Genomic DNA, 12,120 nt, shown 5'->3' with positions numbered 1-12,120 from the left:
AATTGTGCAATTTTAGTATTTGCTATTGAAATAAGTTGTTTTAATTGTGGTATATGGCACTCAGAATCTTATTAATATGCTATTGTTTTCTGTTCACAAGTAATACAATGTCATTCTAAGTATCTTTTTAGAATGCTATTACTTTTGTATGTGTTCTAAAATGCTAGCTATCACATAATGATATCTGTTAAGTTTATCAGTTTGGGTTTCCACTGAAAAAAGTTGTAGACCAATTTTTTCAATAGCTAGAACTATCGATTAATTTTGGAAAACACCCTAGAGTTTATGATTGTGTTTTATGCTAGACTTGGTGGAAGAATACAGAGTCACAGTGAAAGAAAGCTACTGCATTTTTGAAGATTTGGAACCTGACCGATACTATCAAGTGTGGGTAATGGCTGTGAACTTCACAGGTTGTAGCCTGCCCAGCGAAAGGGCAATTTTTAGAACAGGTAAGGAGATGTTAAGGGGGTGTTAGGAGGCAATACTCAATTCTTCACAGACCTTTAAGATCCATCAATAAGCATTTATTAAGCCCCTATTATAAGCTGGGTGTTGTGAAGTGCTGGATATACAACGGTGAATAAGACTGGGTTCCTGTTCTCAAGAAGCTCCTAGTCAAATGGGGGAGATAGAAAACATGGTCATAAAAAATTTGTAGTAAGGGCCATGATCCAATTATGCACAGGTTATTATGTGAATCCTCTAGAGGGGTATCTGAGATAGCCTGGAGCAGGGGCAGAATCAGGAATGGCTTCCTAGAACTAATGCCTGAATGAAATCCTTTAAAGAATTAGTAGGAAGTAAAGTGTTAAAGGAGTGTATTTCTTTCGAAGAAATCCTGTGAGCAGAAGCATCAAGATAAGAAACAGTATAGAGTGTGCAAGACACAAAAAGAAATTTGGTATTGTTTCTTTGACTTATGAACAAAGAGAGGAAGGATATGAGATGAGAAAGTCTAGTGTATAGCGTTCACATTTGCTAAGGTAAGAAGCTTAGGTTTCATCATGTGAAAAACCCCAAAAGGTTTTTCAGTGATGGTGTTAGCTGGGAAAGCATTCCCGTGATAGAGTCTTCTCACGGAGCTGAAGTCGGTATAGCATTGGCCTAGCTGGCCTTGAAGATAAATATAACTACCTCAGGGGAAGAAATGACTTACTCCCATCGGTTCACGTTTTCTTCTTGCCTTTTATAACAAATATTCATTGAGCACTTTGGGAAGTCAAGAACATGGCTAACTTTTATGTGAAGGGAGGGGGACAAGAATCTATTTTTATTTGCTTGTATATGTATAAGGAAACTCAAGGAGGATTTATAGGAAGCTAATGTTGGATGCTGAGGATGGGCGAAAACTGGGCAGTTTGGAAGGCAGGGGTGGGAGGGAGATTTTCACTATATAAATTTGTATACTTTTTGGGTTTTTAACCCAGAATGTGTTTTTTAATCAAAAATAAAAATAAAATCATGTTTAAGCAGTCTCCCCAAGGTACTAGGGAAGCAGAACTGGCATTGATTGGTCCATAATTGACTTGGTTCTCTCTCCACAGCACCCTCCACCCCCGTGATCCGTGCTGAGGACTGTACTGTGTGTTGGAATACGGCCACCATCCGATGGCAGCCTGCCAACATGGAGGCCACTGAAACCTACACTCTGGAGTACTGCAAACAGCGCTCTCCAGAAGGCGAGGGCCTCAGGTAAGGATCCCTCTCCATGGGGAGGTCCCACCTCTCCATAGAGAGCCTGGGGTGCCAGGAACCCAGCCTAGGAACCCTAAACTAATGTCTGAGCTTATGCTCACAGAGGGAGAAAAGCTTCCTAAAATCCTGCTGAGCTAATTAAGTTGTCTTGATTTGCAATCCCATCATTAGTCATCAGTGAATTCCAAGTTTGTAATAAAGCACATGCTACAATGCAGAATAATAACTCCCTTGTAAGAAAAATATATTTGAATTTTAATAAGATGGAACATGCTTTGAGGTATATTTAACTTGAGTCATTACACAGGATTTATGTATATTTTATGCACTTTTCAGTAGTTATATCAGGATAGGTCCACCTAACTCAGGAAATTAATAGTGACCTTGTGTACAATGTAAACACATTTTTCTAATGTGTAATGTAAAATGTAAATTTGAATGTCTCTGTGATAATGTATTGATAATATAAAGGAGCTAATTACATATATATCATCACAGAGACATGCCTGTCTCTCTAAGAGTATGAAGACTCTAGAGACTTTTGCAGGAAAAAAGAAACGTAAAGCTTTCTCAGTAAAATTATGAAGCTAAAATTTATCAACAAAGGCCTGCGCATCCAATGGGCATTTGGTAAATGTTAATACACTTACTGAGGTGGTATTTTCTTAACCTCCACTACATGGCAGTAGGGCAGCTTCCTGTTCCATGATGAAAATTCACACCATTATTAATAACATTCATATTTTGATAGAGACATTTTTAGCTTTTTTAAACCAAATTTACTGAGATAAACTATTTCGGTAGGATATGAAACTTAGAAATAATGGTATCAAATTGGACAGCTTTTTAATAAAGTGTATTATTAAGCTCTGACCTTCATGATCAATCAACAACTTTGTATTTAGTTATGATGTGAGGTTTCATATGATTGAGCAATAATTATAGTTTCTTTCAAGTATGTGAAGACAGGCTTCACAAAATAATGATCAAAGGATAAATTAATGTTGAGTGGGGTGTGTATGGGTGGGATGTAGGCATTTCAGCAGAAGTGAGAACCTAGTAAATGTACAAGAAACAACATCTCAGTTTATGTCCCAATTACTGGAAGGCAGGCTTCAGTGCTCAGCAAATGGTTGAGAGGTGAATCCAGGCCAGGACAGAGGGGGGAAGAGGAGAGAAAGAGAGAGGAAACAGGGAGGGAGAGTGGAGGAGACAGAGACAGAGACACAAACAGAGGGATTATAACTGACTTTTATTGAGCATTTACTATGTGCCAAGTCAATGTCCTAAATGCTTTATGTATGTACATTGCCTTACTTAGTCTTCACAAGAACTCTTGACAGAAAGCAGATGCTTTGAGAGGCTACTCAGCTAGTTAGTGGCAATCTGGATTCAAACTCTGTTTTGTTAGATTTCAAAGTCCAAGCTGCTAACCCCCGTTTGATGTCACCTAGGGGAGTCCCAGACCTTTTCTCCCAAGGCTATCTCTCCCTCATTCTCTATCATCAGTGAGGAAAAACCAGTTCTCTCCGAGGCAAGATCGGGCTCTTAAGGAGTGCTCTGAAATGACTCATCCTTGATATGGCATCAGTCCCCAGCTGGCATCTGTATAGATAATATCAGCATAGTTGGATTCTTAAATCAGCAGAAATCTGGAAACTCTGAGACCTAGAGCGATGTCACTAAGGACACTGTGATGTCATCTCATAAATGTGGCTACAGGGAGAAGGGAAAGGGGGGTGGAAGGTGAAGTTGCATCCATTGAGGGCCTTCCGGGAACATGCCGGGAACTGTGCTAAATCTCATTCAACCCCCTCAACAATCCTAGAAGGAAATGAGCTCCATTAAATGAGACTCAGGGAGGTTTAAATAATTTGGCCAAGGTATTAAATGATGGAGTGAGAGTTTAGAGTCAGGATTCAAGCACAGATCTATCTTATGCTTTCCACTCGTTCTAAAACTTGGGTCCTTATGCAGACTTAGTTAGCATACTTCAGCAGCCTGACAACTGGGAGCTGTTGTGTATCTTTAGTTTCCTTTGTCACATGGAAAACATAGACGTAAAAAGAGAAGGCAGTACCATTTAAAATCCCTTTGATTAATGTTTTTCCTTTCTCTGATCATTCTGGGGGCCCTCAAGACAAAAACAATGGTTGATTTGATACCAACAATGAACAATGCATTCCACATAAATCCTTCTCTCAAAGCCAAAGAAACAAATGACAGTTCCATTTATGGGGGAGCAATGGCCATCCACCAACTTCACTAAGACAAAAGTTGAGTTTATTAAAACATGACTTGTCATTCGTTTATTCTAGTTGAGACTTTGCCAGTGGGTTCATTTTCATTTTTCCTGTTAAAGGAGAGCATCTGAGCGGCTGGGTAAGCAGAAGTTTATAGTAGTTATGAAACAATACAAGCATCTGCTTTTGAATGGATATAGTCCAGCAAGGTTAGAAATGAAGGGGAATTCCACATGCAGAGCCTTGTTGATAGTTTGGAGCTGTGTGGGAGATGACACTGTTTTCCAATTAGGTGCTAAAAGACCCCTCAGTGCCAAAAGGTGGAATGGTATGTTCAATCCACAGCCCCAGGATGACGCCCCAGGCTCTGGATCCCTACTGGCCTGAAAACAGATAATTTTTGAAGAAAGCAAACTTTTGTTGACCGAAGATCACTAACTGTCCATTTGCTAAGCCTGTTGCTGACAGACCATCAGAGTTATCCCTTATCAATAGAGAAGCCTGAATGCCTTATACCCCAGGTTGGCATCAACAGACTATGAAATAATTCATCCTTAATCTCAGAGGCTTAGGGCTGCAAAACTCATTTGTATTTCTTTTGGTTCTCCAATTTAGGAGTTCAGGAGGGAAGGAAAATTCTGTTCTTCTGGAGTGGCCATGCGTCTTAGGTCTTTTGATCATCCGGTTCTTGCAACCAATTTAAAACTTGCCTTTTAGTATCAGATGGTTCAAAACTCTACAAAACACTAACTGTAATCTATATTGTTCAATCTCTAAGATGTCAGCTGTAGTCAGCTACTCAGACAATGGAATCGACAGACAAAGAACCTCAAAACTCGATTACCTCTAGTCAACCAATGCAGACAATTCCTACTTTTCCATTCTCTTAGAACCACATTCTTCACTTTGGTTTCCTGCCTGGCAGTGCATAAAGTTATTTTGTGTCTTGGAAAGAACAGCAAGCCAAGGGTTGTCTGATCCCACTCACTTGTTGGCTTCATGAGTACAGTGGCAGCCACAGTACCTGGGACTGTGTCTGGGATATTGTAGCTACTCACTAAATATATGTTACCTGAATGGGTAAATATCAGTTAGCATCGAACACATAATATACCAACAAGATATGTTAGGCCAACTTTCAGGCTAATCTCTTATTTAAAATGGGAAAAAAATAAATTGTGCTAGCAAAGTAAAGAAGAATGGTGACAAGTTAATTTTAGTGCTTGGATAATTAATGAGGAGCTAGGACTAGTCTAATCTGTAGGCTGGAAACCTTTTCATGGATCACTGATAGTGAATCTTGTTTATCCATTAGTTCCATTATAATCTTGTTTATCTATTAGTTCCATAGTCCCTACATAGGTTCTGGGTTTTATGCAAAAACCCCATGCTAAACCAGATCCAAAAATGGATCCAGAGGCCACTTCAGGGCAGTGAGGGAGATCAAAGATTACTTCTTTTTGATTGTGGCTCAGTTTGGCTGGGTGAGGATGGGGACCTTATCTGTGTAGATAAGGTCTACAATAAATACCTGTTTAGCGAATGAATAAGTGGATGAATGATAGAATTAACCGATCTCCTTTTGCCCTTGCCAACTTCAGGTCATCTAACTAGCTGGAATCTCTAGCAAAGCAGAGAGAACTAAAGAGAACTAAGAACTAAATGATTTCACATCTCTTTCTCACACCCAACCCCTGAAAAAACAGCCTTAAAAGCTCTGGTCCGGAGTAGGAAGGAAGTTGAAAGGAAATGAAATGAGGAAGAAAAGGATGAGTAATATGAAAACACATACACAGAGGCACTGATTACTCTTTAGATTAGGGAGTCTAATTTGGGTTGCCAGAACAGAAACACACCCATTTTAAGAACTGCATTCATTCATCCTGTATGATGGCCTCCAGATATTCCAAATATTTGATTTAAGACCAAAGGTGCTGGTTGAAGTCTTATGGTGGGTGTTTGAAAGGAATGAGCCTACTGTGTCCCCAAGTTCCATGACTTGGTATCTGAAATAGCCAAGCAATTGCCTCCATTCCATAATCCTCACAGAAAACACATTTGCATATTTTTGTGTGTGGGCACGGTGGCTCAGACCCAGCAGTCAGCCCCTGTTGGGATTGGGGGTAGGCGGGAGTGACAATCCCTGGCTTGTGTGCGGGGGCTGAGGGAGCTCCTACTCACCCTTTCCTGTTTTTCTTTGAATGCTCTCCTCAGGTTGGGTGAGCTCAAAACACTTTAAAAAATTTTCCACCGCTCGGCTGTTTCTTCAGCTGTTCTGTCTCTCCTGTGTGGAGAGAAGTCAGCAGAACTGTGGGTGGAGGAGGGAAAACTGAGAGAAATATAGTACAGGGATTAGCTGTGTGGGCTGTACAGAGAGAAACTGTGTACTGAATGACAAATCTGTGAGACTCAATATGCCACAAAAGTAGCTGATAATGAACTTCCTGCTCCTCAGCCTTGACTGAGCTGTGAACAGGGAGACCCTTGAAGGGTATGGGGTAGAGTTTATTGGGCTCTGGGTGCTGGACCTGCGAGCTCACATTCCTCCTGCTTCCAGCTTTTGGGGCCACACATGACAGGGGAAGAACAGAATTGTCTGTCACAGTTGGGTGTTCCAGCTGGGGACACCTGCCACTCCATCTGTACAATAAGGGCAAATAAGGGTGAGTTTCCTAGTGAACTTTGTGCCGGAACAAAGATGAAAAATGCCAGCATTTTTTTTTTTTAACTTTTTACTAAGCTTTTAGCTGGCTGGGTGATGACTGACCAACGGTCCACGGCAAGTGATTTGACCTTTATTTTTTTTCTTTAAAAATTTTTTTAAATTAAATTTATTGGGTGACATTGGTTAATAAAATTATACACATCATCTGTATATTGCATCCAGTAGTGCAATTGGTTAGCACACAGTATTTATATGATTTGACCTTTTCCGCAACATGTGGGTGAAGGAGACAGTCATTCCTGCCCGTGCTGGCGTCACAGGGAAGGTCACTGAACATGATTGGACCAAAATTCATCAAGTAATTATGAGGTAATAGCCAATCTTTATATAGTATTGCTTTCCTGACCCAGGTTGTAATATCCCTCTCTGTGAGGAGCCCTTGGGAGAGCGAGTAATGTGAAGGTGATCCCTACTCCTCCAACATTCTTGGCTTTCAGCTTTCCCTAAATCTTTCTCCCCAAATGAATCTCATTTAACTTTGATCATTTAAAATCCTATATACCTCCTGGTTGTAGAGTAAAACCCCAGTCAGTGGAAACCCAACCTGTTTCATCACTTCTAACTTATGTTCTGTCAATTTCCAAAAGTATTCAAGTTGCTCACAACGACAGACCCAGACATAATAGAACCATTAAAAACAACTCTGTAAGAACAAGAGCCAGGTAATGTAGGGGTCAGGAAGTTGTATCAGAAACCACAGGTTAAGAACAGTACCTCAATGGAACATAAAATTTAAATATGAACTTCCTGGCAGCTAAGGTGAAAAGAGGAGAGAGGGGGAGAGAGCAAGGGGGAGAAATAAAGAGATTACATAACTCATCTCTTTTAAAAAGAAAGCACAACATTTCACTAAGAGAGACAATTATATTTCCTGACATTCAGCACTAAGATGAATTTCTCATGTAGATCTTTATATAAGGGCTATTGAACAAGATAATAGTGATTGTCTTTAAAAGCAGTTTTACAAAAGAAGAAAAAAACATTCCCCATGTAACCATTTTTTAAGTGGGATCTGAAAGCATAATGTTAAATCACTATTCCATGCAGGCATTTCTATGGGACCTCAAGTAATTGTCCACATATGTGGCTTTGGAGCGGTAAAGGAGAGATTAGAGGTTCCAGAGGAATGAATGTTACTAGACTCCTGGGATTCTCTGTCTGAAATATAAATGGCATCATTCAGGCTTTGGAGGGTAACTATAGAGAAAACAAAAACCCAGGATCCTTCTGCTGGAATCTGTGGCTCACTTTGATTTTGTGAGATTCTAAGTACAGGAAAGCCTGAATCTCATGTTTGGTCACATTCATCCCTCATGTTATGTTTCTACACTATTATGAACTAATAGTGATGTTTAGTTAACACTGAGTCTCATACGCAGTCTGACAATTAAGTTTGCAAACTTGCCACCGTGAGCTTACATTGGCAGCACTATACAAACAGCTTGGTAAGGTTTCATAGCCTTGGGATATCAGGGTCTCACAGCTGTGTTTGTGTCAATGTGTGGCAGTGTCTTGCTGAGTGGCTTTCATTATTGTTGCATTTTTTCATGTGTTGTCACAAGAATATCTGAGCTTGAATTAGAGCAACAAACAAACAAATTTCTTGCTAAACTTGGCAAGAGTAGAAGTGAAATCAGGGACGTGTTAGTCCAAGTTCATGGGGATAATGCCATGAAGAAAACGGCAGTGTACAAATGGATTAAACCTTTTTCTGAGGGGAGAGAACATGTCACTGATGAAGAGAGGTCAGGGCAGACAATAACAAGTAGAACTGCAAAAATTTGTCAAATTGTGCATCCAAATAGTTGGCTGACTCTGACAAGCATAGCAGATCAAGTAAACATTGATAAACAGGAAAATCTTAACTGAAAATCTTGGCATGAGCAAGGTGTGTCCAAAAATGGTCCCAAAGCTCAGCGATGAACAAAAGCAAAGGAAAGTCGAAGTTTGCCAAGATCTTTTGGAGAGACAGGATGATGTTTTGGGCCATGTTATCACTGGTGATGAAACATGGGTGTAACAATACGACCCTGAAACAAAACATCAAAGTGCACAAAGGAAGGCAGCCAATTCTCCACAACCAAAAAAGTTCCATGAGTCCAAATCAAGAGTCAAAACGATGCTGCTAAACTTTTTTGATATCAGAGGTATTATTTATTATGAATTTGTACCAACTGGACAGTTAACCAAGTTTACCATTTGGAAGTGCTGAAAAGGCTACGTGAGAAAGTTAGGCGAAAACGACCTGAACTTTTTGCCAACAATTCATGGCTCTTGCATCACGACAATGCACCAGCTCACACGGCACGGTCTGTGAGGGAGTTTTTAGCCAGTAAACAAATAACTGTATTGGAACACCCTTCCTACTCACCTGATCTGGCCCCCAGTGACTTCTTTCTTTACCTGAAGATAAAGGAAATATTGAAAGGAAGACATTTTGATGATATTCAGAATATCAAGGGTAATACGATGACAGCTCTGATGGCCACTCCAGAAAAAGAGTTCCAAAATTGCTTTGAAGGGTGGACTAGGCACTGACATCGGTGCACAGCTTCCCAAGAGGAGTACTTCAAAGGTGACTGTAGTGATATTCAGCAATGAGGTACGTAGCACTTTTTCTAGGGTGAGTTTGAGAACTTAATTGTCAGATCTCATAATATCCTCATTTATCAAAAGAAAAATAGTCCTTTTCGAATCTTTTTATGTGCCAAGGTTTTAAAAAAATGAAAATCAATATATAAAGAATTTTCTTCTTAATTCTGATTTAACCAAATTTTTTCATCTTAAACAAAAGGTTGCATATTTATAGTTAAAGTTTTTATAAATGACTTCTAACAGCTAGAACTATTTAGTTGGTTGTTCTTGTGTTTAATGTTGCTTTGTGTTCTCATGGATTTCTCTTCTTTTTCCTGTTTCTCCCTCCTACCTCTTCTTACCTCACACTTCCTATGATTGTTTCCCAAACTTAACTGATCATAAAAATCAACTGGGATGTTTGTTAAAGTTTAGATTCACAGGCCTCTCTTAAGAGATTTTGATTCAGAAGGTCTAATATGGCCAGGCAGGTTAGGGAAACCCTCCTGCACTAGCTGGTCCCCATAGGGCCCAGCAGTGTGCTCTGTTCACAATTCACATTACATGATATTGAGCAGAATAGGCTGACTGTTTGGTGCTGCAACAGGAATGCCAGGAAGAGCCCACTGGGTTTTTAAAGAAACAATTATACTTAACCATCTGTTTTGTACTGCAGTGAAACACCATCCATAGGCTGCTCAGGAGTCATGGCACTGAATTCCTCCATATTGTTTGCACACATGCCACACCCCTCTTCTGGGAGAAAACATGCTTAGATCCAGGTGTTAGACATGGCAGTACAGAGGACAGCCATTTACTAGTCCCTCGGTTTACATTAAGCCCAGGCACATTCCTTCCTTCCATTCCACACAAACTGTTGAATTATCAAATTTTTAGAGAAGCTACTTTATAAAGTTCAAACTAATGTGCAGTCTGCAAAACACGTTCAATCAACTCCTGAACTCTTGAGCTTGTAATTAGCTCTAAAAGTAAAATATTTAATTAATTTTGGGTAGATAATGTCTACATATGGTATAAATTTACATGATACAAAAGGGAATACAGTGATAATTAAGTCTCCTTTCAACCTATACTTCACCGACTCAATTCCCCTCTCCAGAGGCAAATACTGTTACCTGATTCATACTCATCCTTTAAAATAGTCTATGCATATGCAATCATCTATATGTTTTTGACATGATAGCATACTATACATATTTCTACTTTGCTTTTCTTGTTTAAAAACATTTCTTGGTTAGCGTCCAATGTCAGTACACATGGAACTGCCTCATTTGCAAAAACAATTTTATTGTATTCTGTTTTAAGAAAATAATTGAACTTATTTGACCAATTGAGAGACATTTAAGTTGTTTTCATTCTCTTGCTATCACAAACAGTACTGCAAAAATCACCTTGTGCATACATCCTTTCAAACGTGTCCAAGTGTATCTGTGGGATAAATTTCTAAAAGTAGAATGACTGGTTAAAAGGTATGTACATTTTGAATTTTGATAGCTATTATCATACTGTCTCCATAAAGGTTGTTTACACTTCAGCTAGCAGCACATGAGAGTGTTTGGTTCTTCATACCTTTGCCTAAATGGGATGTGACAAAACTTTTGGCCATTGGCAATTTGATCGGTAGAAAATAGTATCTTATTATAGTTAATTGTGTATTTCTATTAGATTGAACATTTTTTTCATATATTTTGGAGCCATGTACTTCCTTTTCTATGAACTGTTCATTGCCTTTACCTATTTTTTCCTGTTGGATTATAGTATTTTTTCTTATTGATTTGTAGAAGCTCTTTGTTTGTTAAAGAACATTGGCCGTCATCTATGATATGAATTGCAAATATTTTTCCATGTATATTTTTAACGTTAATTTAGTTGAATTTATCATTCTCTTTTTAAAAATAGATTTTAGTTTTTTAACGAAAATCTAAAGCATACATTTTAAAATTCCTTCTCTCTCTCTCCATGTACATTATTTATATTCTCCCATGTTTTTTGTAGTATCCTTTTTAAAAACTAGATCTTTTGTAATCTGGAATTTATTTCAGCAGAGAATGTGAAATAGGGAATCCAACTTTACTTTTTTAGTATGGCTAGTCAGCTGTTCCATCAAGTCAGAATTTTCTCATCTGACTTGAAATGCTTCCCTTCTTATATACCTATGTGTTTGACTCTGTTCTTGATCCTTATAACCTGTTCCATCGATTCATCTATTTATGCACCAGTACTAGGCAGTTTTCATTTTAATATTATAGCTTTGTAATTTAGAATTTCTGATAGGGTAGGTTGCCTCTTCATGCCTTTTTTTCTTTTTTCTTTTTGCTAGTTGATATTTTATAAAATCTTTAGAATCTGATTGTGGCTCTATATCTAGCACCTTCCTGCCTCTGGCAATTTGGTATTTTTAGAGATCATGTTAAATTGGTAGGTTAACTTAGGGAGAATTGAAATTTTTGTGATGTTGCATTTTCCTATGCAGGAACTGATATGCCTTCCCCTTTATGCAAATCTTTTCTGTGTTTTCTCTCTAAGTACCATCTTTAAAATTGTTCTTTATATAAATCTTATGCATTTGTGTTATAGTTGCCACTATTCTTCTTTTATTAAGGTATAGTTGACATACAGTATTATATTAGTTTCAAGTATAGAGCGTAATGATTCAACATTTATATACCTTATGAAGTGATCACCATGATAAATCTAGTAACCATCTATTACTGTACAAAGTTAATACAATATTATTGACTATCTTCTTTATGTTGTATATTACATCCTTATTTATTTTATAACTGGAAGTTTGTACCTCTTCATCCTCTTCTCCTTTTTCACCTAGTCCCCTATCCCCCTAACAACCATTTTACGTAA

At 38.5% G+C, this 12,120-nt stretch overlaps 1 protein-coding gene across 3 annotated transcripts in view; it reads left to right on the top strand.

Annotated features, from left to right (window-relative positions):
* Window positions 1-12,120, top strand: part of CMYA5 (cardiomyopathy associated 5) — a 95,198-nt gene that overhangs the window by 66,044 nt on the left and 17,034 nt on the right. For all 3 annotated transcript variants that reach the window (XR_013993624.1, XM_081053435.1, XM_081053434.1), the window contains 2 exons: window positions 306-452; window positions 1,548-1,695. Coding sequence is in view for 2 of the 3 variants with exons in the window: in XM_081053435.1 (XP_080909561.1) it covers window positions 306-452; window positions 1,548-1,695 (295 nt within the window). In the remaining variant the exon portion in view is untranslated. The remainder of the gene's footprint in view (window positions 1-305; window positions 453-1,547; window positions 1,696-12,120) is intronic.

Source organism: Rhinolophus hipposideros (genome assembly GCF_964194185.1).
Source record: "Rhinolophus hipposideros genome assembly, chromosome: 7".
NCBI lineage: Eukaryota > Metazoa > Chordata > Mammalia > Chiroptera > Rhinolophidae > Rhinolophus > Rhinolophus hipposideros.
The sequence above is the reverse complement of the archived record's forward strand: the minus strand, read 5'-3'. Positions and strand labels throughout refer to the sequence as shown.